Below are 27,559 nucleotides of genomic sequence, written 5' to 3' on the forward strand. Positions count from 1 at the left end.
ATTATAATAGCCACTGTTTGTGAGCAAAGAGGGAAACTCAATCCAATTTTCTTGGGACAATAAATTGCTATAATTTTTCTCTAGAGTACACTGACAAAATACAAAAAAAACCTTATAAACTGTGCATACACTTGGACCTAGCAATTCCACCTCTAGGATTTTAGGCTAAGAAAATATTATAAAAGTGCACAGGGGTGCCTGGGTGGCTCAGTCAGTTAACCATGTTCAACTCTTGATCTCAACTTAGGTCTTGATCTCAGGGTTCTGAGTTCAAGCCCCAGTGCGAAGCCTACTTTAAAAAAAAAAAAAATGTCCACATAGATACAGCTACACATTATGAATTTGGAAACAAAACAATATACATCGTAAAATGAAATAGTATGCAACCATGAAAAAAGTAAAATAGCACTCAATGTACCAATCTATTAAGTGAAAACAAAAAATTACATAGCAGGATATATAATATGATCTCACTTTGGTCAATATGCATGTGTTCTGTGTAATCACACTGAACTGCTAGAAAATAAAATTACAAGGGATTTTTACTTTTAAGTTATATAAGCAACATGTTTGCCAACATGGAAGTCTTTTGAAATCAGAATATAAAAATTTTTTTAAATCTTCAAAATTAATCACTGAAGTGCTGTTTAAAATTGCAAAATAATGAAACACATAAACGTCTAACAACAGATAGTTTGCTAACAAACTGCAATGTATTCATACAATGAAATACTCTGCAGTGACTTAAATTATGATGTCATAACGATATTTACTAAACTGGAAGGATGTCCATGTTACACTGCCAAGCTAAAAAAAAAAAGTTACAACATAATATAAATTGTAGGATTCCCATTATTAAATAAATATAAGCATGCTCAGAGACAAAAGACTATAAAGTAAATATATTTAAACTCTATCAGTGTGTGGTAGTATTACAGATAATTATTTTCTTTGCATTTATGTATGTTTTCTAAATTTTTGAACAGATTAGCAATAAGAAAAAAACCAACATTGTTAAAAAAAAAAAAAATGTAATGAGTTCTGCAGTGCCAAATTCATCTTTACGTTAAAATTCTATAAACTATAAGTCAGGGCAGGAAAAGTGGGGACACTTCCAGAATGGCAGAATGAGGACCTCTGAAAATGCACTCATCCCTAAAAGCAACAAGAACACGGGCAAAAATTATCTAAATCAACATTTCTGCAAGTCCAGAAATTAGCTAAAGACTTGCGCCAACCCTAAATGTGTTACCTTAAGAAAAACAGTTGGGTCTCATTAAGAAAAGCAAGCCTGTGATGTTTTTGTTCATCCTAATCCCATCTCCCTCTTCCAAGCACCTTAAAACCAAAGTTCTCGCAACTGTAACGGCTGTGAAAAACAGCAGTTTGGCAGCCACTGGAAAAAACAGAACAAGTTTGGAGATGCCCTAAAACTGTCTGGCAGGTGCTGAAAAGCTCCTTTCCCAGGTCTTATCTTTTATATGACCTAATCCAGCCTCATTCAGTGGAAAGGATCCTATACTCAGGACACTGTCAAAGGCACTCAGCAGCAACTGTGATAGATCACAACTGTCCCCCCAGCTGATGTTAGTAGGCTGGGCTATCAAGAGGCTGACTAAAAACTTAAAAGGAAAAACTGGAAATGAGATGACCATAGGGGCTTTGAAAAGCTCCAAAATATTCCTGAAAATCTACAAGGCTACAAGCACATGCAGATTTGTGCACATATATGCGGAGCTATACACATACACTTAAGAGAGGCCTGAGAAGGCCCTAATCACTCACCTCTGACTGATCTTAAGGTTCTGCACAAGAAGGAAGTAAAAGTTAAGACAGAGTTTTAAATTGTGAAAGAAGCCAGACACAAGACCACAAACTGCATGATTCAATTTATATAAAAATGAATAGAAGAGCCAAATTCGTAGACAGAATAGTGGTTGCCTAGGGCTGGGACAAGGGTGGAAAGAAAAGTGACCACTAATGGCTTTGCCATATTCAAAACAGTGACTTTCTGGGGTGATGGAATTAGATCCTGATTGGTGGTTGCACAACTTGTGAATATACTATACAAAACACTGAATTATAGGTTTTAAAAGGCTGAATTCTGAGATATGTATGTCTGAATAAAGTAATTATAAAATCTAAAACTTTAATCAGTTTTGTAAAAAGCATGATCCAACATGGTTAACAGTCTTATTTCCTCTATATTTTTAAGAGGTAAAGTTTTGAGGAATTAGTTATCGTGAATTAGAAACTAAATTATGAAAATAAAGGCATATTTATCATTTTCAATCTTATTTCAATTTTCCAAACTGTCTTCCACTTATATTCTATCATAAGATAACTTTAGATGGAGTTTGAGGTTCTTTCTTAAAAGGTTCTTCCTATTTATGAGTCATATTTATCGGGTGATAATTACAAAAACAACAGATTGTAGCAAATAGGGAAAATTCAGGAAACACATAAAATAAAAATTGCTCATATTATCCACAACAACCATTATTAACATTTTGGTGTTTAAAGTTCATTTATTTTTTTTTAGTAATCTCTACACCCAAGGTGGGATACAAACTGACAAACCCAAGGATTAAGAGTCACATGCTCTACTGACTCAGCCAGGCAGGCATCCCAACATGGTGTTTAAACTTCCATTCTTAAGTTTCTTTTTTAAATGGTATGATACCAAGATAATTCAAAACACATAAACCTAAGAAAACTGAAATATGTGCTCAATACCCCAAATTCCCTACCATACTTACAGTTTTGTCTCCAGTAAGGGTAAGATTTGTTCCATTCTCCTTAGCCTTTAAACATTAAAAAAGGAAAATTAATTCAGAATTTTTACTTCACTCTCAGAAATATGTAACAATGAAAACAATTACCTCCTGTTTTTCTCCTAAGAGAGGCAATCGCACAAAATCCCCAGAAAAGCTCTATGAAAGAAACAGAACATTAAAGAAGTATAATAGTAAAAGCATAGTTCAAAATCCACAGAAATGGTTAAAGCAAAACTTACTGTAACAATAAATAATATGGCACTGACAGACAAAAGATTTCCAATTAACCATAAACAAGTGAATAAACCCCTGCAGAGAACTAAAAAATAGTATCAGACTAAACTGGCCACTCAATTTTTCTATTAAGAATTAAAGATTTTTAAGAATTAAAAAAAACCTTAAATAGAAGGTATATGCTTAGGATGGAGAGATCTTATGGTTCCCTCTCTTGCTACAGATGAGAAAAATATGGCTCAACATTATAAAGCTTTAGATGCAGAAATGGGATTTGAACATAGGATTTTTAACTCTTATGCTCCTTCCACCACCACACACTCATGCCTAAAAAAAACTACACTAATTACCTTTCTTATCAGTTATCAGCAGATGAGGCATTCTCCTTCCTGAGTAATTAGGACACGTATTTCAACTCTGTTACATTAGACTGGAGGAGGAGAGGTAAGCTTACCAATAGGGGTATATGCCAAGACCCTGGAAAGATTATAGCAGATCTCAAAGTGAACCTTGGGCAACAGTATACAACAGGTAGCTTCCCATGATCAAATCCAAGAAAGGCCAATCAATCCTCCCAGGCTAGAAAACTAACAGAAAGCCGCTTACTCAACATTCCACTGTTTCTAGATTTCTTATTCTTCCACCATTTTAAAGGTATCTTCTTTTTCCTCCAAATCCATAAAATCTAAGCTATAACAAGAACTCAGTTATCAATTGTTATAGTTCAATTATCAGTTACTTCATTTGCTTATCAATCACTAATTATTAAGTTAAGGCCTTCTTATAAATCAACTTTACTTCTAGTAACTGGACAGAAAACCTAGCTTTTGGTGAACTCTGCCTCTACAAGGCAATTTGCTAAATATTCAAAAGCAATAAACACAGTAAGGACAAAAAGGCTATAGTTAACAATAACTATTTTCAACACCCATAAAATGTATAATTTTTCTATCAAAAAATTGATGCTAGATCCTATTTCTACAAAAAAAAATTTTAGAATATAAATTCCACTTACATGATTATATATGTGTAAGCATTAAAAACACAACATTATTCAACTCTTCTCCTTTACTCAAGAAAAGGTGTGGGGGTGCCTGGGTGGCTCAGTTGGTTAAGCAACTGCCTTGGGCTGAGGTCATGATCCTGGAGTCCCAGGATCGAGTTCCACATCAGGCTCCCTGCTCAGTGGGGAGTCTGCTTCTCCCTCTGACCCTACTCCTTCTTGTGCAGTCTCTCTCTCTCATTCTCTCTCTCAAATAAATGAATAAAATCTTTAAAAAAAAAAAAAAAAGGTGTGAAATTCAACTCTTTGAGTTCAGATCTGTAGCAATAAAATCTAAAAACACTGATTTTTCTGAGAACGTATCAATTAGATGAGATGACAAGAGAACTGAAAATTGAATGTTTCAAATGCCCATCAGTGGATGAATATATATATATATATATATACACACACACACACACACACATATGGTATGTATGTATATACATATATACACACACACAATTTGTCCTTAAAAAAGAATTAAATTCTGATACATGCTATATGGATGAACCTTGAGAACATTTCACCAAGGGAAAGAAGCCAAACAAATATTGTATGATTCCACTCCTTGTAAGTATCTAAAATACTGAAATTCATGGAGACAAAGTAGAATAGTTGTTACCAGGGATGGGGGGAGGGGAGTGTTATTGTTTAAAGGTTATGAAGTGTCAGTTTGGGATGATGAAAATTCTGGAGATGGCTATTGATAGTTGCCCAATAATGCAAATGTACTTAATGCCCCTGAATGGCACACTTAAAAATGGTTAAGATGGTGGCAATTTTTTTTTTCTACCATAAAAAAAAATAGGGATTTGCTTTTTACACACGAAAGAAAGCACATCCTCTTTTTAATGAGATAAATACTAAGTGGCTGACTATGCACCTTTGGAACATGCTTCTAAGTTAGTTCTGTAAGAACAAAGAATTGGGAAGTGGGAAATGGGGAATCACCAAAAATACACATATTACACATTTCACCTCTTCTATTTCTCTCCAACCACTATCAAACATTACCTGTGTTTTAAAGAGTTCACTGCAGTTCTGAAACAACTTTGATGATGTTTGGTATTTCCCAGACAAACCTTTTTTTTCCTTAAGGTTTTCCAAATATGTCTCCACTTCTTCTGCCTATAAAAACAGAAAAATACAAAGTATACAACTTACTTTTCACAAGTAAGGTATTTAGAAGATAACAAATAGATTGCCTATAGGACAGATACATGCTTGGATTTGCTATTTTAAAAGTTAACAGCATCAGATAAAAACTGTGTAATAGTATCCAAGAATCTCACAGTTTTAGACTCTAAAGTACAGAATTCTAGTCCATTGCTCACAAAGAAGCCTTCTTCTAAAAATTCTAGGAAGATCTGGAAAATGTCAGAGTCCAGAAGGTTTTGTCACAAGAAAATATATTTACAAGAGTTAATAAACTAAACTGCCAACACCAATAAAAAGATATACTTGTGCTCATAAGCTAAGATAGAGCACAAAACTGCTGTAGCTATTCATAGCCCACTGTTGATATTCTGAAAAAACTCATTTCTGTGGCTGCATCTATCAGTTCTGTGGTTTTTCTCCTATACCTATATTCCTAATCTTCCCCTTTTTTTCCTAAGCTCCAGTTTTACATCTCCAACTATCTGCATGTCATTTCCATAATTGTCCTGTGGCAACCCAACATAATTTTTACATTCTTAACTTATCTTACCTATAAAGACCAGATCTGCTAAGCTCTTGACCAGTTTATTCCAAGTATCAAATGTATGAAGGTTTTTTTTTAAGAAGATAATTTTTTTTTTCAGATTTTATTTATTTATTTGACAGAGAGAGGGACAGCAAGAGAGGGAACACAAGCAGGGGTAGTGGGAAAGGGAGAAGCAGGCATCCCGCTGAGCAGGAGCCAGATGCAGGGCTCGAGCCAAAGGCAGATGCCCAACGACTGAGCCACCCAGATGCCCCAAATGTATGAAGTTTTTAACTGTAAATTCAATTAGTGATTAAGAGGAAAAGATCAATAATGCTTCAAACTATACTCTGGACATATTATCATTTCTCTCTAAATTCTTCAGTCCTTTTAGTCTTCCTCTCCCTACCACTCCTATCCAATGTTGTACAACAAAAGCAAAAAACAATCACCAACACCACAAAAAAGGTAATGTAAAACCCCAACACAAGGCAGAAATCAAAATGCTTAAGGTTTGAAAAACCAACTGGATGGTGGACATTTTTTAAAGACCAGTTAGAATATCTTCAGAAAGGAAAAAAGAAATAAATGGAGACTAGAAACAGAATGGAAAAGGCCTGAAATATCCATCTTGGAGCCATATATCTTCAGTGCCCAAGTACAGTGTACTATGTCAACTCTGAAATGAGGTCTAAAACTATTTCCACACTACTAATAATAAAATAATATGCTATTTCCCTTGTACTGATAATGCAAAAGTAATGATAGGTAAAATTGCTGCCCCGTATCAGGAACCAAGGCAGTGGCATCTAATTGTACCAGTAGTCGGGATGCCTGGGTGGCTCAGTTGGTTAATTGTACCAGTAGTCATCACAATCGATCACATACAGCTTAAAAAAAAAAAAAAAAAATGCCAGTTTTACATAAAAATGTCCTTAATGAAACAGTAAAAACTATTAACGTTATTAAATCTGGACTTTTGAGTTTGTGCATTTTTTTAATATTCTATGAGACAAAATGGGAAATATGCAAAATATTATAAATGAGATAAAACCCTTTACAACTGTTTTGACTTATAACCTGAACTATCCACTTTTTTCATTTGCCTGAAAGAATAACCTACAAGGGGCGCCTGGGTGGCTCAGTCATTAAGCGTCTGCCTTTGGCTCGGGTCATGATCCCAGAGTCCTGGGATCGAGCCTGCGTCAGGCTCCCTGCTCAGCGGGAAGCCTGCTTCTCCCTCTCCCACTCCCCTTGCTTGTGTTCCTTCTCTCGCTGTGTCTCTCTCTGTCAAATAAATAAAATCTTACAAAAAAAAAAAAAAAAGAATAACTGACAAACTACAGTAATTCAGATTTGGTTATCTGGGAGATACTTTCTTGAAAATGGGCAAAGGGAGGCTGTTACTTCAAGGAAGACAACCGAGAGTACTCTTTGCCAATGATAAAATTTGAGCTTTCAAATTGTTCTTCCTCACAATGAGCTTAACAGTGTCCAATACTTAAGGAGTTTCTGATGTGACAGGAGGGTAATATTAGCAAACATAACTTCGGGGTGCCTGGGTGGCTCAGTCATTATGCATCTACCTTCGGCTCAGGTCATGAACCGAGGGTCCTGGGACTGAGCCCCACGTAGGGCTCCCTGCTCAGTGGAGAGCCTGCTTCTCCCTCTGCCTGCCCCTCCCCCTGTTTGTGCACACTCTCTTTCTGACAAATAAATAAAATCTTTAAAAAAAGAAACAAAAAAAATATAATTTCAACTTAATTGTAGAATGAGTTAGTATTTTAAAGATTTATAAAATTCAGTCAAGCAGTATTTTTGAAATAACCAAAATCAGACACAGATAAAAGACCAAAGTGCATGACACACCAACTTATTTAAATACAAAAGACTAAGAATAAAGTTCACTGATATGGTTTCAGATTCCACATTGCCACCAACCTTTAAGAAACTCTACTTGTTATGTTTTGGTATAGAATCAAAGAACACTATCCACAATTATCTGAAAACACTATTAAAATATCATTCCCTTTTCTAACTATGTATCTGTATGAGGCCACATTTTGTACATATACTTCAACCAAAATAATATATCACAATAAACTGAGTGAAGAAGATATAAGAATTCAGCTGTCTTCTATTATATCCAACATTAAATGAAGGGCTTTGCAAAAATATAAAATAATACCTCTTCTGTGTTTTTTTGGAAAAAATTATTTTTCATTAAAAAATTTTTGTATTAACATGCAATGCCTTGTGACTGCTATCTTAAAATAAATTAATACATATATCTGTATTTTCTGTTTTAATTTCTAATACAGTAACCCACATGAACAAAAGACTTTTTGGGAACTGCAGTAATTTTTTTTAAGGAATGCTTCATGACTTGGGTGTCATCCTGTGCAGAGGCCATGCTAATCTTCTCTGTATTGTTCCAATTTTAGTATATGTGCTTGTTAGAAGGTGGAGGAGGAACAATAAAGTATTCCACAAACTGAGAAAGTATTTTGAGACAAGAAAACGAAGGAGGCAACTCTCTACAGTTTATGCAGAGTTTTATTCAGGGTAACTTACTGACGGGGAGGAAAATGGGCAGAGGACAATTCACAGCAGTTGCAGAGTTACTCTCTGCAAAATCCAGATCTTAGTCAATAGATATTATACAGTGAGCGGACACACAGGAGGGCACTGTAGTGAGATCAAAGGATTCCCATGCACCTGCAAAGAGCTTGCATGCACCTAATTAACAGCTAATCATTAATTAGATCTTGTGGCACCATCTGTGCATCAGGAAAGGTAAAGACTATGTTCTCTCTAACAGATTCATGGAAGGCCAAAACAAGCCTCCCCCAATCCTGGCTTTGGTAGGCATTCCCCCTTTTTAAAATTATTTATTTATTTATTAAATTCAATTAACATATAGTGTATTATTGGTTTCAGAGATAGAGTTCAGTGATTCATCAGTCTTATATAATACCAGTACTCATATATCACATGCCCTCCTTAATGCCCATTACCCAGTTTCCCTAGCCCCCCACCCCTTCCCCTCCAGCAACCCTCAGTTTGTTTCCTAGAGTTAAGAGTCTCTTATGGTTGGGCGCCTGGGTGGCTCAGTGGGTTAAGTGTCTGCCTTCAGCTCACGTCATGATCCTGGAGTCCTGGGATCAAGTCCCGCATTGGGCTCCCTGCTCAGCGGGGAGTCTGCTTCTCCCTCTACCCTTCACCCCGCTCATGCTCTCTCCCACTCTCTCTCTCTCAAATAATAAAAATAAATAAAATCTTTAAACAAAAAAGGTTTGCCTTATGGTTTGCCTCCTTCTCTGATTTCATTTTGTTTTATTTTTCCCTCCCTTCCCCTATGATCCTCTGTTTTGCTTCTTAAATTCCACATATGAGTGAGATCATGTAATTGTCTTTCTCTGACTGACTTATTTCACTTAACATAATACCCTCTAGTTCCATCCACATTGTTGCAAATGGCAAGATTTCCCTTTTTTGATGGCTGAGTAATATTCCATTGTATATATATACCACATCTTCTTTATCCATTCATCTGTTGATGGACATCTGGGCTCTTTCCTTCGTTTGGCTATTGTGGATATTGCTGCTATAGACACTGGGGTGCATGTGCCCCTTCGAATCACTATATTTGTATCCTTTGGATAAATACCTAGTAGTACAATTGCTGGGTTGTAGGGTAGCTTTACTTTCAACCTTTTGAGGAACCTCCCTACTGTTTTCCAGAGTGCTGCACCAGCTTGCATTCCCACCAACAGTGTAGGAGGGTTCCCCTTTCTCCATATCCTCACCAACATCTGTCATTTCCTGACTTGTTCATTTTAGCCATTCTGACTGGTATAAGGTGGTATCTCATGGTTTTGATTTGTATTTCCCTGATGCTAAGTGATGTTGAGCATTTTTTCATGAGTCTGTTGGCCATTTGTATGTCTTCTTTGGAGAAATGTGGTTCATATGTTCTGCCCATTTCTTGACTGGATTATTTGTTCTCTGGGTGTTGAGTTTGATAATAGATTTTTGGATATTTCTAAGGTTATGTTATAATAATCTCCAAGGGGCCTGAAACACATAGCCCCACAAGAGAAGCAACTAAACAAACATAAACAAAATGGAGGGCCGAAGATGGGATTCAGTACTGTCAGCATTCCTACAGTGCTGCCAAAGTGAGCAGAAGTCTGCAGTAAATTTTAAGGGTTGAGACCAAAAAGTTTGAGAATTGCTAGCATAGTAGGTCTGCAAACTGGGAAGCACAGAAGATTCTAATTTCAGCTCTTCTCCTGCTAGCTACATGACACTCCTTCCTCTATAAGGTAGGACAGGATGATATTTAAAGTCCAAGAAAGTCTGTTAATTTTATATTCCTTACCTTGAAGTTGTATATTTCATTGTAACAGTCAGCACTTTTCAGATACCAGGTTATATTCAAAGATACATCACAAGGTTCTCCATCAACTATAAAAGAAGAAAACTTTGTGAATAAAGATGATTCCCAAAGCATTTTTCCTAAACTGTTACACATTCTATTTTTCCTGCTAAATTTAGATACTCAAAGACCATCTCTTCTCCCAACACAAGGTACTGAAGTAATATACGTAAAAAGAAGTGGATATTCTTCAGATAAAAGTACTGTTGTTCACAAAAGAAGTTTCTGACCTGCTTAAATGTATCTACTTTTATGCCTTAAAACCTCAATTTCTGGTTCTCTGTTGCAAAAAACCTGGAAGTGATACAGCAGTCCTAAGTTAAAACCAGTCTTCTATTATCATTCAAATATTTACTGAGCAGAGCACTTAAGTATACAAAGCTACATGACACTGTTAGGCTAGAGAACAGGACTCTGTAGGAGGCTACATTCTAGTTGGAGAAACAAGGAATAACATTAGGGACATCATAAGGCAGTATTCAAAAGAGTTCCACTGAGGGAAAAATTAATGGCTTAGACCTTGAAAGATATCAAAACTAGACAGAAAGAAAAAAGGAAAAAAAGCAAACCTTGGCTGGGGAAGGCAGGAAGACTAAAAGCAAAAATGAAAGACTCTTTCCAAAACCCACCTTAAGAAAGGCCTCAACGAACCTCATGAGTCAGAGCCTCATACCTAATTAAACATAGTTTGGAAAGAGTATTCTAGTGGACCAAGGCATTAGTCTGAAAATTTGAGAGCATAAATCTGACTGTATCACTGATCAGCTGTCCCACCTGGAAGTCAGTTTATCTTTGATTCCAGCTGTGTTACAGAAAATATACTAGAAGATACCTGCCTTATACAAATGTGACAAAGATAAACATGACTGCATCTAGGAATCTATTTTTGGTTCTTAACAAAAGGTCCACACCTAAAATTATTACCTTTCCCTTTTCTTTGTTTTAAATTGTTTTCTCAAATTAATTTTCAAGTGACATACTTTTACGAGGGTCAATTAAAATACACAAAACTCTGATGTGCTAAATAGAATTTATGGAAATGATAAAAAGGATATTTGTGATCTCACTGTTAACTATTCAGAAGAACCATACAAAGATGGGATTAACTCAACAGAGCCAATAAGAAAATCCCCTAAACAGAAGATCTGCAGAAAGACTTGGCTGAAAAAATACTATGTATGTTAAAAAACACCATTCAGAACTTTGAATGGATGGCATTAAGAGACGAAAATGGTCCTGGCAATTTCATGGAAAGCTACATAGATAGCCCTAAAGTATACAATCAGAGACAAGGTAAATGTGAGAAAGCAGAGAAGTAACAAAATGAAAGACAATGTAATTTTTAAGGAGCCTCAAATTCTCCCAAAAAATGAAATGTAAACACTGCAAAATAATGCAGCTTGTGTAAGTTGGCAAAGCACCAGCTGATCAAAATACAGGTGAGAAAAGACTATACATGATAAAAAGGTAGACCAGCATGCAGGCTGTCAGGTTATTCAAAAAAACCAAATACTGTTATCCCTAAAAGTTACTCTTATCTAGCACATCAACCTCACAAGACAGACCAGTTTATTTCAGTAATCTGATTTAAACCAAATTTAAGTCATCAGTCAAGAGATTGTATTTTCATAGACATAGTCTATTCTTTATAGAAATTTTACTGGCCCCCTTCACTCCTGTTAGACTGTAAGCTCAGGAAGAGAGAGGGCCTTTTCTATCACTTCCCTGCTGTTTAAAACAATGCCTGGCACATAGTAGGTTTTTAATAACTACTTACTAAATGATTAAAACAAAATCATCCAACTACAACTTACAACTTTGCACTTTCATGGAGAAAGACATGCAAAGAAGCACACACGGATGATCTGAACTTCTATCCCTGATCCCGAAACAGAGCTATCCATGATCATTTACCCTAAAATAAAGCAAGTTTCAAAAATAAAAGGAAGCCTTTCTTTAATATGCAACAGGATATTCTGGATTCAGATACAGTGGTTTTCTCACTGGACAGACTGGTTTTGTTCTATATAATCCCTATACCCCGGTAATATCTTTGAGCTTCCTCTTCCAAAGATCCAAATAGTAAAATACTCCTTCTGTAAACAAAGGTTTACTGAACATATTCATTCAGAGCCAAAGGTCTGACAAACCTAAGTCATGTGTTCAGTAAACATCTAACAAGCACACAAAAGCAAAGTCAGTGGTATCTCTAACACAGGACAGATTAAAACACCATGCAGACAATCAAACAACATAATTTGTCTAACTGTATATAGTAAACACCAGAGAAACAAGAGAATAAAATAAAGTTCACACAAGTATTCTGAAAATTACTCACTGAAAAGACCTTAATTACACTACAATGTTTATGCCTAGATAGTGCCAGACTATTAAATTTTGAAGTTCATGTTTAGAGTAGGTCAGAGATAGAAACTAGGTAATTTAAAAAGTTTAAGGATCACTTAAAAACTCAAATAAAAACTTCATGAAATGCAAAAACTCACATTTCAGGAAGATAGTGGTATTTTTGAACAGGATCTTTCCAAAACTAAAATAATTTTTCCCCTGCAAAGATAAAGGAGAGAAAGATAATTAGCATCAGCTCACTTTAATTCCCAAGGCAGAATATAATTGTTATAAAAACCTAAATTTATAAAATGTTTAAGTTAGTTTTCTTAACAACAAAAAATACATCAATATCCTTCCTTTTAGTAAAATTCAACCATATCCAAACTGCAGTTTTGTAGCTTGGTGCAGACACAATCTTTTCCCCCCCCCGGCAAGCCATGAAGCAAGGACTCTAGGAGAGAAGCTGACAGAAATCCCAACTTAAATCTTCATGGGAGGTACTCCTTAATTAGTTTATTCCCTTTACTCACTAATCACTGTTAAGAATAATCCAATCATTTCTTCAAATAAACTACTGTATGAGCAGACAAGACGAATTTAACTAGTAACCATTTCAGCAACAACACCTAAAAGTCAGAACCTGAAGATCTTCACCAAATGAACAAAAGCTATAATGCTTGCTATGTAAAAGCTCAAATAAGATTTGGACATTACAACCAGTGAGCAGAGCAGAACGAAACAAAAAGTCCACCGTGGTTTCAAAAGGACAAAATGCTTTTTGGCATTTCCTGGGTGCATCTGATTTGCTGGCTCGCAGGACTATAGCTCTTACTCAAATGAGGTTTAAAGGAGGGGGTGGGGGGACAGAAAGGGTCAACCTATCTAGTAAATTGTCCAAAAGAAAGACTACCTTTACCATATCAAATTTTAGAATACAATTTCTTCCATTTCAGCCATTCTCATGTTAGAATACATTTTTTAAATGCCTAGGCTTCCTAATCACACAGCAAAGCTTAGAATAACCACTACAAAGTTCCAATGAAATCAAACAACTTCGTAAGTAGAATCATCCAGTAATAAAGAAGTGCAGAGCAAAAAAAGAAAGACACCAATTTCAGATCGCTCTCATCCAACTCGGGGTCACTGGATTCTGTGAAACCGGCTGAAAGGGAAACCGTTCTCTACCTATTCATCAACTTTCCCGTCTCAAATAAAGCATTCAAAGTTCTGACTTAGCTGATAAGAAACCGCTCCACCATTCTTCTCCGCTCCTGAAGTGGCCCTGGCACTCCCGCTAACCTACCCACAGAAGTGCACGGCTTTCCACTCCAAGGAGGTGGGTCCCTGCTAACCAGCGACACAGACGCTCCAGGTAATTCCACCCCTTCGGAAGCGGACTTTTGCGAAACCTTCATGGACCCCTAGGGCCGCCGTAGCCCCACCCCTTGTTCCTCCAGTCTCAGTTGCTTCTGAAGTGAACACTCACCGACGGTATCGGAATGTGCCACTTGGATCGGTCGGCAGCGGCGACAGGTGCCGGTCCTACACCGAGGAGCGACAATGGGGACGGCTGAGCCCCCAAAAGAAGAAGAATGACAGGCAGCACCTGAAGCCACGCAGCCGCCGCCATCTTCACAGCCGTGGAGCGCCTACCGAAAGCATTTCACCTTCTTCCGGTTCGCCCCGCCCTCTTCCGGCTCTGCTCTGGGGGCGGGAATATCCGGGTCCTCGAAACCTCGCGGTGCTTGTTTGTTTTGCCACCCAGCAGCCACTCCCTAAGCCAGCCGTCACGACCTCGTGTGAGTTTTAGACCGTACAGCGCAGGCGTAGTCCCGTGGTAACCCGGTCACCTTGGAGCATTAGGATGTTCACCAAAAGCCGTCTCCGCTTCGGTCGGCTCTTCTCTCTCCCGGCCCTTAAAGGGTCTGGGGACCAAGCAAGCACCCAATGTAGCGTTTGGCTCTCTCCTCCTCTCGTTCGCCCAAGCCTGTCATCCCTTCTAGATCAAAGTCAGTCGCTGGGGCCAGAAGTCTGGGAAAGCCGTAAGTCCGCCTGTTTGGCGTGTAGTAGTGAGTTCTCGGTTTTCTGGAGATATTTAAGCAAAGACTGGAATTTGGCAGTGGTAGAGTATAAGCACTTACTGAACTGTTTGGACTGTAGTAGATATGCCCTTTATAAAGACCGTTCTAGCCCTGAAAAGTATGATGCTGCAGAATTTGACCGGGGAACATCAATCTTCAGCACAGAGCCGGCCAGCACTTTCTATTAAAAACTGAAAGAGTGGGTCAGTTTTCAGTACCTGTGGCGTCACGGTCACTGAGATAAACCTGCAGAAATTTGGCCTGGGTCAGGCAAGCGGTCTCGGTACTTCCTGGTTCTCACGCTCTTGACTTTTATCCTCTAGGGCTCTTTGAGTACACGCCCCCTCCACTGCAAAGACAGTATTGGTTCCTAATGAAAGCAGTTCTTCGTCGGGCGCTCGTAACCAAGAAAAAGTGGCCAACTAAATCCCTCGAAACGCAAGTTTGGGCCTGGAAAACCCAGTAGTAAGTGCAGATTTGCTAGTCCTTAAGGACCTGGAGAGGACTCCGTTTCCCAGGACCTGACAGTGGTGAAGTCCTGGCTGTAATTTAGAAAAACGTCCAATCGGCGTTTTAAAAAAGACTGCCCTTGGCCTTGCCCTGAGCGCTGAAAGTCAGTCGGATTGACTGGGAAGCCATGGAAGCTGCTGGGAAAGAGGAAATCAGGTAAAGGCCCAGTGTTGGTCCTGCAGGGACTGAATCCAGACAGCAGGGGATAGATAGTAGCTGAAAGCAACATTCTGGTTTTGAAGGTTTTACTGATTGTTTGAATGGCCTCTTATTTGCATGTTTCATATTTATGTACTTTATCATTTTTTCTCAATTCCCCAGGGAATTAGTTGATATTAATAGCCCCTCAAAATACTTTCAGGATGGTTCACAAAACAGTTGAAGAGTTGTGATCAGAACTGTAACATGTGAATTTCAAGCATGTTGCTTTCCATGTTCAGCTGTACCCCCATCTTCCTATATTATTACAGAGCTCATTCTTCAAAGCTGGAAAGCAAAGACTGCAAATTTCTCTAATCTTTGCACAGTTGATTAAAAGAAACAGTGACAAAGACTGCATCAGTGAAGGATTTGATGACTTCCAAGAAAATAATTTAGTACAGCCAAGTGTATCTGTGTGGGCTTGTTTTCTTAATATCTTGAAATTTGTGTTCAATCATAGTTTCCTACATATTCATAGACATGCTGACTACAGCTGTATTCAGCAACATGTCTGCTTGAAGGCCAGTGTGTTTCCCCCTCCTTACAGCCTGTGGTTGTTTTAATCATACGGAGGCTAATTTATTTTTTAAAGATTTTATTTTTAAGAAATTTCTATACCCAACACGGGGCTCTCGAACTCAGAACCCCGAGATCAAGATGTTGCATGGACTGACTAATCCAGCCAGGTGCCACTGGACGCTAATTTAAATACATATTCTCTAGTAGCAATATGCATGTATCTTATTCATGTTCTATTCCAGAAACAGCTGTTCTGGGAACTTGGTTTTAGAAAGCATTGGCTCCTAATTGCCAGCATCATCTTAAAAAGCAAAAAATTTTCCTTCTACATCTGTTTCTATTATTCTCCTTGCATATACCTTTGTTAAAGCATTTGTCAGGTTGATTTGTGCTTGTTGGTTAGGCTCTTGTAGGAAGCTCAGACACATCTCTTCATATCTTCCTTAGAGCCCAGCACTCAGTAGGAATATTCTGAAAATATTTTATTGAATTAATAAGTGGGTAGATTTTTTTTTCATTTGGGTTTTTTGTGTGTTTTTGCTTCTAATTTTATTGTTGTAGTCATAGCCTTCAGCCATTATTTTAAAAGAACTCTTCCTTGTAAGTGACAATACTCTTTTTCCAGTGCTTTCAGAGTAATCCCAGAACTTGATGTTTTGTTGTTTATCTTGTGTGATTTACAAAAGGATGTTATTCTGCAGCACAGCAGCTATCGTGTTATGTTATGGCCATGACACAGTTTTGCTTTGCAGAAGTTTATTACCTGTGTTCATGCTATAGTTAGAGCAGGAACAAAAATTGGATTCACAGACCTTGTAGAAAATATGTTTCTTAAAATGTCTTTTTATTTAGTGTTGAAGGTGAAGCTGTGGATAAAAACATTTTCAAAGATTGCAGCAAGATTGCTTTCTACAGGTAAGGAGAGGAAATGTATTACCTAGATCAAAACATTTCAATATTGCAATGTTTATAGGCTTTTTAAGGAAAGGGTCAATTAGGAAATGTAATCATTAAGAAATTCATCAGACAGGAGACATTCACCTTTATACACTTACTTTGTCTTATTTAAATTTCTCAATAAATACATATTTTATTTTAAAAGTGTTTATGTATTTGAATAGATAATACTTTTACAGGTTTCAGAAGTCAAATAATATAAAAAGATATACTTTGAAAAGTGTTACTCCCATGCCTGTCCCCATCACCCCATTCCACATCTTGTCCCTCTAAGTAACCAGATTTATTAATTTCTTATTTATCCTCCCAGTATTTCTTTTTGTAAATACATACATTCTTATATCACTGCCTTTCTTATACCAAGTAGCTTCCTATATATGCTGTTGTGTCCTTTTTTTTCTGCTTTATAGTTTATTCTGAAGAGCTCTGCATGAGTATATAGAGATTGCCCTCTCTATTTATAGCTGTGTAGTATGTACTATGATTTATTCAGTCTCCTTCCTATTGGTAGATCCTTGAGTTTTTAATCTTTTAGCTATAAAATCATGCCATAATGAAAAGCTATACATATGTCATTTCCTACACCTACAAGTGTATTTATAGGATTAATTTCCAGGAATGGTATTACTGCATCAAAGAATAGATACATTTAAAATTATACCTATTACCAGAGGCCCCCTCCCCCATAGGGATTGTACCGTTTTGTACTCCCATCACCACTATATAAGATTACCTATTTTCCCAGAGCTTCAAAAAAAAAATTTCTTTAAAATCTTTCTGTTGAGTGTCTTTCCGTGATCCTAAACCTGAAACCACCAAAAATTGTATCCTATGTTACAACTTTCTAATTAATTCACACTACTCTAAAGGAAGAAAATCAGATCACCTAAATTCTGAATAGGTACCTTAGAGGGAATTCTATAGGAAACTCTTGGTCATTTTGTTAAGTCATTGGATTATATTGGATTTCCATTAGAATTTATTGAGTTTCTATTGAAGTGTACATTTCATGGAAAGAGGAAGGAAAATTAACAAGATAATAAATGTCATCTATGAAAACTGCCCCACCTTCTCAATAAAGTGGACAAAATGCCATCCTTGGGCAGTGCTATGTTGAACAATTTCATTCGTATTATTCTTATTAGTACTAATTTTATTGGCACTGTAATAACAAAGTACTCCTGTTAGTACTTTATTAGAGTACTAATACTGCCTGGACCCAGTTCATTTACCATCATAGTGAAGTTTAATGACTTCCACATGATAATATAGTCTTTTGGATGCTGACAGTCACAAATAATTCTCAGGTATTTGTATTCTGTATATCGGCAGGCGTCAGAAACAGCAGCTCTCCAGGAGAGCCACCTATCAGGCATCACTAGACTCAGCCACAATAGGCAAAGACAGCACCAAGTTCCAAATCATCAGTGAAACAACCAAGGTGAGAGAGAAGTATTTCCTACAGAGAATTATTTGTTTCTATATTAAGTTGGGTTTGAATGAAGTAAATTTCCACAAAGGCTAATTAAAACTACGTATGCTTCAAAAATAAACTTCGTTAGGGAAGTAATGTCATCTACAGTAATAATGTAACATTATCTACACTAGTGTAGATAAAGCAATGTTATATACATGAATACTACTTTAACAGTAATGTGAGTGTTAACTTATAGATTGCCTGTGTATCACATGCTTTCCTAGATGTTTTACAAATGTTATTTCCTTTTAATTCGTCCTCATAATACAGAAAAGTGACTAGAAAGTCACCTGCTCAAAGTCATGCAGCTGGTAATCAGAGTTTTCACCTGCATCTGTCAACTCTATCAAGTACCCATGTTCTGTTACTATTAGACAGTGTGCACTTGAGCGTGCAGCCTGAGCAAGGTACAGATTCAGTGACTGTCCAAACCTCAAAATGTGGGTGGGCCAGGGGAACAAGGGACTGTATAGTTGAAAACCTAAGTCACAAATGTTCCATCTCCTAAACTGCTTCACTAGCAGATCACCCTAGTTATTACATACTGAAAGGATTAGAGCAGTATATTAAGTACTTTTTCTCACTTGTCAAGTCATCATGCTACTTCGGATGGGCCAGTCACAGAGGAAGTGCTATATGGGCTGAGCCAGGAAGTGTGACCGTGCACAAGTACCCATGCTCCTAGCCTGACCCTCACTTCTAGAGCCTCCTTGTCTTCTTAGAAGCTTCAGATGCTTCTAAGGCCTCTCAAACCAATATGACTTAATTGGTAGTTCATGTAACTAAAAGACATACTTAAAGCCATGCAGTCTAGGTTCCCTAACAGGTGACTGAGAAGAAATCCCCCCTTTTCCTGCAAAGTTGTGAGAGATCTCCCTGTGGCATAGTTCTCACCCCATGGTGCTGCACTGAGGAACCACTTCAGGGAAGACAGAATAAAAACTTCTCCACAGCAGGGGGTTCTCTATAACATTTGTAAGACCTTTAATTTAGCAAAGGGTTCCAACTTTATTCCCAGACAGGAGGATCAGTTGCACACTGAGGAAGGCTACCTTCCTTACAAATTTTAGAAAATTTAGCTATTTCATAGATGTGGAGTTTTCTAACATACTTTTCTTGCCTGAATTCAAAATAAGGGCTAAAATCATGTCAACAGTTCTGTGTTCTCTATCCCTGTCCCCTGTCCCCAACTTCTGGTTACTTAAGGGTATATTGTGGTAGCAGTATACTTAGTTCATGTCTCTTAACTACACAGATGGGATGGTTAACCTTTCTCTGAAACCTAGTGCTGCTTTTATACCACCTTTTTTTTTTCTGGAGGCATTTGCCCCCTTGCTTGGCATCTTTGATGCCTCTGAGTTCTTAGTTCATGGTACTCCCCCCCCGCCCAAAGTCATAGGTCCTCTACAACTGATCCATGTCTATACTAATCATTTTTTTTTAGCATAGTTTGATAGCTATTCATGGGAAAACATGGAGTAGCACTGATTTCCTTCCTGGGGAGCCACCTGCCATTTGCATGTGGTCTAATAGCCTGACACCCAGCCAAACCTCTGTATTCATAGTCAACAGAAGCAGTTGGCTCCAGGAAATGCAAGGAGTCCACTAGGAACCTTCCAAGAGTCATAGTCATTAAGCCTGCCACCAGATGTCAGGTACCTTTCTTTCTTTTTCCTTTCTTTTTTTGTTTTGTTTTGTTTTATGTTTTTTTGTTTTGGGGGTTTTTTGTTTTTGTTTTTGTTTTTGTCATTTGCTCATTTTCATTCCTGTCTCCAGTGTGTCTAAACCCAGAGAGTTGTAGCTATCCCATAGTCAGGGCAAGAATCACTTTCCATCCTTGGGGAGCCTCAGTATATTGAGCATCTGAATATCCACTGTCATGAAGACTCATGGTGAAGCAAAGTAAATGAGGCAAAAGCACTCTGTGGGCCAGAATGCAAATGTCCATGCACCTTGATACCAGTGCAGTTAGTGGTAGATCCCCACACACAACCTTTTACCAAACTGTAGATCAGTTCTCTATACACATCCCTCTTTGGAGCCTGAAAACGTGAGAGACAATGCTGTTCAGGTCAGGTGCCAGAACCAGAGTCCACCAGATCTAGATGCCTCCCAAGGAAAAGAAGCCACAGTCCAGGAGGACCCACAGAATCTCAGCAGAAGGTAGCACATGGCTCAGAAGGGAGTTGAGAAGCCCAACAAGCAAGGGCAGGTTATCCAGGATGTCAGTAACATGGCTCCCAGGACTGAGAACTTTGAGGACCCCTTGGAACAGACTTCATGTTCAGGTATTAGAAATACTGGGGCTGCATAGAGAATCTGCATGCTCTGATCTCAGGCAAATATATATGTTTAGGGGATCACCCTGAAATTCTGGGCTTTCTTGTCACTTGGAGTTGAGATGACTAAGAGAGACTCAGGATTTTATGTCCTCTGTCAGTCTGGTAGAGACAATGAGGACCCGGACATTAATCTCTAAAGTTGTCTGAACCTTGTATCCAGCTCACTGTATAGACAAGCAGCCTCCATTTGAGGTGGTTTCTGGGACGAAATGGGTGTTTCATGGGAGATTTCATGTTAGGACATGGTAGAGGTGTGGTCGGGAGATTTAAAAGAAGCTGCACGTATCTACTTATTCAGAATGACAGCTTTTTACTTCAGGTTCAGAGAGAGAGAGTCCAAAGTCTAAGAGGATCATATTCAGCTCACAGCTGTAGTTCTCAGATTTCACAGATTCAGCAGATTCTGACAAACCCAGCATTCTTAGTGTCTCTGCCTGCCGCCACACCATTACATCTCTTAAAGCAGTAACTTTGTTCTCAAGATCTGTTAATTTTTGAAATCTTCTTCTCAATCCCCTTCCCCCAATATAAGTAACCAGGAAACAGAACCAAGCTTCATTCAACATTGTCTTAGCTCAGGTTCCCATAACAAAATACCATAGACTGGGTATCTTAAACAACAGATACTGATTTACCATAGTTCTAGAGTCTGGGAAATCCAAAATCAAGGTGTCTTTGGGGACCCTTTTCCTGGCTTATAGACTATCATCTTTTTATTATATTTTCAGATAGTGGAGAGAGAGCTAAATCTCTGGTTTCTTTTTCTAAGGGCACTAATCCCATCATAACCCCACCCTCATGATCTTATCTAAACCTAATCACTTCCCAAAGGCCCCATCTCCAGATACCATCATACTGAGGGGCAGTGCTTCAAAATACGAATTTAGAGTTTGGGGGAGACACAATTCAGCTCAAACATGATGTTCCTGGGACACGGTCATGTTACAGAACAAACTGAAGTGTGGCCCTGTGTGTTGTCTCCAGCTCAGGACATCTAGGCTGTGAATAAAAGCCAGTTGTAGGTTAAACTGCATTTAAGTTTTCTCATATACAGGGTCCTGTTATAGTGTGTTGCCTATTCCTGATGAAAAAATAATCGGGTAGATATTTGGTAAAGAGACTTCCAAGAGAACATCTAAAAAGAAAGCTAACAGTAAAATGTTGACTGCTTTTTAGAGTTTTGTTTTGGTTTTTTTTACCAATTTTTTTTACCTTCAGTGAAAATTTGACCTGGATTGAGAAACATGGTAAAATCCAGTCTTGTGACTTCAGAGCAGAGCAATGTATTCTGTCCTCTGAGTCTAGCTACAAAGCACTGCTATCAAGGCTATCTGGAACAGACCTAGGTCTTTGACCTGCTTTATATTGCCAATTTTGAGGCTTTCTCATAACATGGATGACCTTTTAGCAACATGTTTACTTTCCTTTGCAGCCTGTTTGCAAGTTTTCACCAGAGACTCCACTTCTGGCAGCATCTCCAAGGATGCAGGGATATCTCTGAGCACCTCCATTAAGTCACTCCTTGCCTTTGCCCCTAAGCCTGATGAAAATGGGATTTTGCCCAACCCGCCATCTCCTCAGCAGATGAGGAAGAACTACCACTTGTTAGCCAGTAGTGTTTCTGCAGAAGTGGCCATGAACAGGCAGCTAATTTGGGAACTAGCCAAACAACCAGAAGCATACCTGGACAGGCTAATTGTCCTTAGGGAACGGGCTAATACCAGCGTGAACTTGCCAGCATTCTCTGTAGAGAATCAGTGCTTGCAGTAAACCAACTGGCTGCAACAGTGGAAGGGGCAATTAGTGCCCTGTGGCAATTTAATGAACTCTTAGATGGTCCTCTGAATCCTGGGAGATCTTGAGCAACAACTTGCTCACTCTTGTAGGCCTTTTAGATGAACTGTTTCTTAGAGTACAGTGAAGACACCTGGTGCCAGAGGAAAGGCAAGATCTGTATCCATCATGGAGAAGTTGACGGGGTCATAATTTCCATTCCTAATACCCACTGCCATTTTAATATGTGTTCTAGGGCTGTTCTGGTAACTCCATCACAGTCTCTACTAGTTGTGATTCCCAGTTCTGGGTAAATAACAGGTTTTGTTTTAATATAATTGTGATCAGTCCACTACTTGAATACAAAGACAAGTCTGTCTCTACCACCATGGTTTTTACAACCTGATATTTTTGCCCATGTGGCCAAAAACAACAACAATAAACTAGATCTATGGATGACAGACTAGAGGTTTTGTTTTTATTAAGTATAAAAGAAATCAGATAGGAAAAGAGAATTAATACTCTTTCCCAGACTGCGAGAAGTGAGCCTCTGAATAAAGCTTTATGAAAAACCAAATGGAGACTTGTAGTTTTAAAAGGAACCTCTGGGGCGCCTGGGTGGCTCAGTTGGTTAAGCGACTGCCTTGGGCTCAGGTCATGATCCTGGAGTCCCGGGATCGAGTCCCGCATCAGGCTCCCTGCTCAGCGGGGAATCTGCTTCTCCCTCTGACTCTCCCCCCTCTCATGTGCTCTCTCATTCTCTCTGTCTCAAATAAATAAATAAAATCTTTAAAAGGAACCTCTAAAATGGATTCCTTTCTCTGAGGATTTATCTCATTTTCTCTGTGTAGATGGACATTTACAGATTTTAAATATTTTAAATATTTTTAAATATTTAAGATGCTCAGTTACACGTTTCTTCACTTGTTTTACGTAAATCCATCTTGCTGCAATTTGAGTGTAACTGCTACTATGATCTAAGTACTCACACTAACTCCTAGTTTACACAGTCTAGCTTCTGTAAGTTAACATATCTTTTCATTGTCATCTCCAATCATCACTAACAGGAAGAAGAGATTCCATCATTTATTTGTATATTACTTTTTCATAAATGTCCAGACAGGAAAAGAAAAGGAATATAGAGAAATTCTTAATGTGTTAGATAGAAGAGTGTAACATTCATGTCCAGGCTTTTTGACAAGAGCAAGGTTTTGGTGGAAGAAGTGAGCAATAACTGGCAATTGAGAAACCTAGAGAAGTGGTTTCTAAACTGTCAGCCACAGAGCCTAGGTCTCCATGGAGGTGTCTCAGAGCTCAGCTCAGGGAGGGCTCAAAGGTAGGGGCTCCGAGCCACTCCCCACTGTCTTTAACCCACGTAGCTTTGTTTATTGGTCTTCTGAAAATCTGTTGCTGTTTAAAAATGTTTTTAAGTCAATAAAAACAGCATGAGCCAGATCAGAGAAACAAAGCATATGAATATCTAAGGAGATTATATGCTTGGAACATGAAAGCTATGTAGGTAATAGTAGGAGATAATGAATGAATCTGAATATCGACCTTGAAAAGGATTGCCTGTTGGAAAAAAAATCATTTGCTTAATTGAGCTAAAATGAAAACAAAATGGAGCTTTGACTCTGATTTATGTGTTTGGTTGTAAAAGGTCATTATGGTAAAAGGAAAAGCAGGGTTATTAACTGCCTCCTCATAGAATTAGGATTCTTTCCTGACTGCAGCCTCAAGAACAAAACAGACAGACCAATCTTTGGTTTTAAAAAATATTGTTCTTAAAGAGAGCTATTTTCCTAAAACTGGGAGGATCTCTGAGTAGAGAAACTAGGTGCAATTTGTTCATCATATGTAGGCAGCCTGTGTGCCCTCTGCTTAGGATGTTCTTGCTCATTTTGCCTATCCAGAGTCCTGCTAGTCCCTGAAGGCCCTGCTCCTCCAGAGACAGCCCAGAACCCCTCTCCTTACAAGTCATCATTAATATTCCCTCTCTTCTCCCACAGCACTGTCCTTGTCCTTCTCCCTCAGCACTTACAGCATGCTTTATGTTTACCGTGTTTCGTCTGTAAATTGCAATTTCCCTCTAAGAGTTTGGTCATCTTTTTCACAGCACATCCCAATATTAGATGCCAAGTAACTGTTAGTTGAATTTGAGAGAGCAATGGAAATATAGGTCTCACTTAGGAGAAAACATAATCTGACAGAATTTCAGCTTTATTGGTATTTGAGCACATTTTTAAATCTTAGAATTCTGATGACACACTTGAAGTAATTAAATTTACAAAAGAATGTTAGACATGAAAGGAATAATTACAGTATGATTGGGGTGGGGGAAGGATGATGCTGGTCAAAGAGTATCAACTTCCAGCTGTACATAAAATAAGTCCTGGGGATTCTCCTGTACAGCATAGTGATTATAACTAATAATACTCTATTATATACTTGAAAGTTGCTAAAAGAGTAGATCTTAAATGTTCTCATCACAAAAAGGAAATGGTAATTATGTGATATAATGCAGTTGTTAGCTAATGCTATAGTGGTAATCATCTTGCAATATGTATCAAATCAACACAATGTACACCTTAAGTTTGTACATTATATGTCTATATCTCAATAAAACTAGAAAAAGTAATTACACTGTGCTCACTACTACTCTACTATAACTCTACCTTAAGAATTATCTGTAAAAGCAGCCATAGCCACTGTACTCTTTACCTGGTCACTCTCAAGTGTCATGTCACTGCTTAAGTGCCCTGACTACTTTCCTATATTTTCAAGAGGCAGAGTTCCAGCGAAATCATTTTTTTTTTTTTTTTTTAGTGCTGTGATAGTCTCCCTGCTTGCTATCTTACTTGCACCACATTGTACCTGTTCTGAACGAGGGCCCACACAGCCTGCCCAGCTTAGCCTTTCATTGAACAGATGTTACAGTGACAATACATGTACCCAAGTGTAACGAGAATTTGGCATCACATGAAGGATTTAATAAAGCATTTGCTGTCAGTCACTGCTATACAGCACAGCGGTTGAAAACTGTCAGAATATTTCTCTGATCAAGCTTTTTTGATAAAGACTGTAGCTCTGTGTTGGAGGGGCTTGCTATCACTCAGAATCCTAAATAATTTGATTTGGGGAGAGAAGAGGAGCCTCATCTAACACTGGCAGGTGATACTTTATATTTTGGGGTCCTTTATTTGGAAGGGAGAGTTGGTAAAATGAATGATAAAGTAAATGATATTTCTGTAAGAGAAGCATGGAGGTTTGGAAGCTTTGGCACATTTGACCCCTTTTTAAAACTGCCTGCTAGAGTAAATCAAAAGGGAACAATAGGTTAGAAAAGCAAATTCTCAGGCGTAGCCCCAGAACCATACCTTAAGAGTCAGTAGAGTAATAGAATGTTCCATAGGCCAGGTGCCCACTGAAATCTCTAAGGAATTGCAGAAGGCACTGAAAAATGGGCAGGTTCATTAAAATGCCCAAAGAGGGGCGCCTGGGTGGCTCAGTCGTTAAGTGTCTGCCTTTGGCTCAGGTCATGATCCCAGGGTCCTGGGATTGGGCCCTGCATCAGGCTCCCTGCTCAGTGGAAAGCCTGCTTCTCCCTCTCCCACTCCCCCTGCTTGTGTTCCCTCTCTCGCTGTGTCTCTCTGTTAAATAAGTAAGTAAAATCTTTAAAAAAATAAAAAATAAAAATAAAATGCCCAAAGAATACCTATGAGGAGAAAACTTGTCATATGAAACTAAGATACTACTTGGCCTTTTCCACCATTCTCAAGTAAACTGGATTTTCAAACTACATAAATGAACAGAAAACAAAAGCCCATGAGATCCTAGATGTTTTTTATTAGAGATTCATGTCTGATTTTAATGTATATATGAATTATAATAAAGATGACTGCATATTAAAAAATACATATTTCTCTGATCTAGATGCCTCATCTTGTAACCTATAGCTAGCCACTTCTGTTCTCTTGAGGTTTGTTGTTGTCTCATGTTTTATTTCTTAAATCCTATATTCTCTATAATTCTGTGTTGCTTCCATGTCCCACTGTAGGCAGAATTTTACCTAAAATTCCCCAGCCTCTTAAAAAAGCTGAGAGTATCCCAACCTCCTGAGAAAGTTCCCCAGACCTTATTCCCAGGTATACAGGAAATGCCTTGATTTTAGTATAGCAAGTCTTAATCATCTATCCTGGGGAACCCCAGTGACCACTTTTATTCTTTATTCTTTTCCATTCTGTGGCTTGTTATCCTTCATCTTTCATTCAGCTGGAATCCAGTTGCCCCTAGTTTTAACACCAAGTTCTTAAGATGTCTGCAGTTTGTCATAGATACAGGGCCATAGGTCCCAGCTTTCCAAAAGCAGTTTCAGTTTATGCCCATCATTCAGTATAATTATTAATAGAGACCTCTTTCATCCTTAAAGGTCCTGGTATGGACAATTATATGTTTGCCTAGCCGTAGAACACATAGAAGGTATTTCTTGCTCTACTGTCAGGTATAGCCAAACAAGTACATACAAAGTTTGGGGAGCTTTTTCCTTCATAATTCCCATTGTTCTCCAGTTTATTTGGCCTGTAATAATTCAAACATAGCTTCCTTTTTTTAAAAGATTTTTTTTTGTTTATTAGAGAGAGAGAAAGGGAGAGGGAGCACAAGCAGGGGGAGGGGCAGAGGGAGAAACAGACTCCCTCCCAGCGAGGCCCCTGGGATCATGAACTGAGCCAAAGGCAGATGCTTAACCGACTGAGCCACCCGGGCACCCCAAACATAGTTTCTAATTATTGCAATTTGACTGTAGAACCGACCATCAGTGGGGTAATAACCTATTGAAACTAATCTCGTGTCTTTTCCCAGGTTTCTCTTCTGGCTGAAGTTTATGGTATAGAGGGAAATATTTTCAGGCTTAAAATCAATGAAGAAACTCCCGTGAAACCCAGGTATGAAGTTCCTGATGTCCTCACAAGCAAGCCCAGCACTGTAAGGTAAGCCAAGGAACAAGAGATCTTGGATACACCCTCAATATGGGCGTTTATCATACCTTGAGTAACAGATTTTGTATGTGCCTCCTGTTTTCTCTATTCAAAGCTACCATCATTTGCCGAGTTCGTTTTCAAGTTATTTGGGGATAAATTTATCCATTTTGTATGTTATCCATTCTGTTTT

General features: G+C 38.2%; 2 protein-coding genes and 1 pseudogene across 16 annotated transcripts in view; 1 reads left to right on the forward strand and 2 right to left on the reverse strand.

Annotated features, from left to right (window-relative positions):
• TMEM87A (transmembrane protein 87A) overlaps nucleotides 1-14,160 on the reverse strand; it is a 43,629-nt gene extending 29,469 nt beyond the window's left edge. For all 4 annotated transcript variants that reach the window (XM_081831004.1, XM_081831001.1, XM_081831002.1 and 1 more), the window contains exons 1-6: nucleotides 14,017-14,160; nucleotides 12,686-12,746; nucleotides 10,125-10,210; nucleotides 5,071-5,184; nucleotides 2,883-2,933; nucleotides 2,760-2,804 (exon numbers count right to left, since the gene is read on the reverse strand). In XM_081831004.1, coding sequence (XP_081687130.1) covers nucleotides 2,760-2,804; nucleotides 2,883-2,933; nucleotides 5,071-5,184; nucleotides 10,125-10,210; nucleotides 12,686-12,746; nucleotides 14,017-14,160 — 501 coding nt within the window. The remainder of the gene's footprint in view (nucleotides 1-2,759; nucleotides 2,805-2,882; nucleotides 2,934-5,070; nucleotides 5,185-10,124; nucleotides 10,211-12,685; nucleotides 12,747-14,016) is intronic.
• Nucleotides 8,104-8,203, reverse strand: LOC115940392 (U6 spliceosomal RNA; annotated as a pseudogene).
• The window catches only part of GANC (glucosidase alpha, neutral C), a 68,522-nt gene continuing 55,040 nt past the window's right edge, over nucleotides 14,078-27,559 (forward strand). For 5 of the 12 annotated variants that reach the window (XR_014148596.1, XM_081830983.1, XM_081830984.1 and 2 more), the window contains exons 1-5: nucleotides 14,351-14,572; nucleotides 14,935-15,277; nucleotides 16,694-16,756; nucleotides 18,131-18,239; nucleotides 27,251-27,378. Coding sequence is in view for 10 of the 12 variants with exons in the window: in XM_081830983.1 (XP_081687109.1) it covers nucleotides 15,249-15,277; nucleotides 16,694-16,756; nucleotides 18,131-18,239; nucleotides 27,251-27,378 (329 nt within the window). In the remaining 2 variants the exon portion in view is untranslated. Of the gene's footprint in view, nucleotides 14,330-14,350; nucleotides 14,573-14,934; nucleotides 15,278-16,693; nucleotides 16,757-18,130; nucleotides 18,240-22,049; nucleotides 26,429-27,250; nucleotides 27,379-27,559 lie in introns of those variants that run through there. The other 7 variants (XM_081830990.1, XM_081830989.1, XM_031026400.2 and 4 more) reach the window with 5 other exon arrangements.

This window comes from Leptonychotes weddellii, chromosome 9 (assembly GCF_054177405.1).
Source record: "Leptonychotes weddellii isolate Sample4059 chromosome 9, ASM5417740v2, whole genome shotgun sequence".
Classification (NCBI taxonomy): domain Eukaryota; kingdom Metazoa; phylum Chordata; class Mammalia; order Carnivora; family Phocidae; genus Leptonychotes; species Leptonychotes weddellii.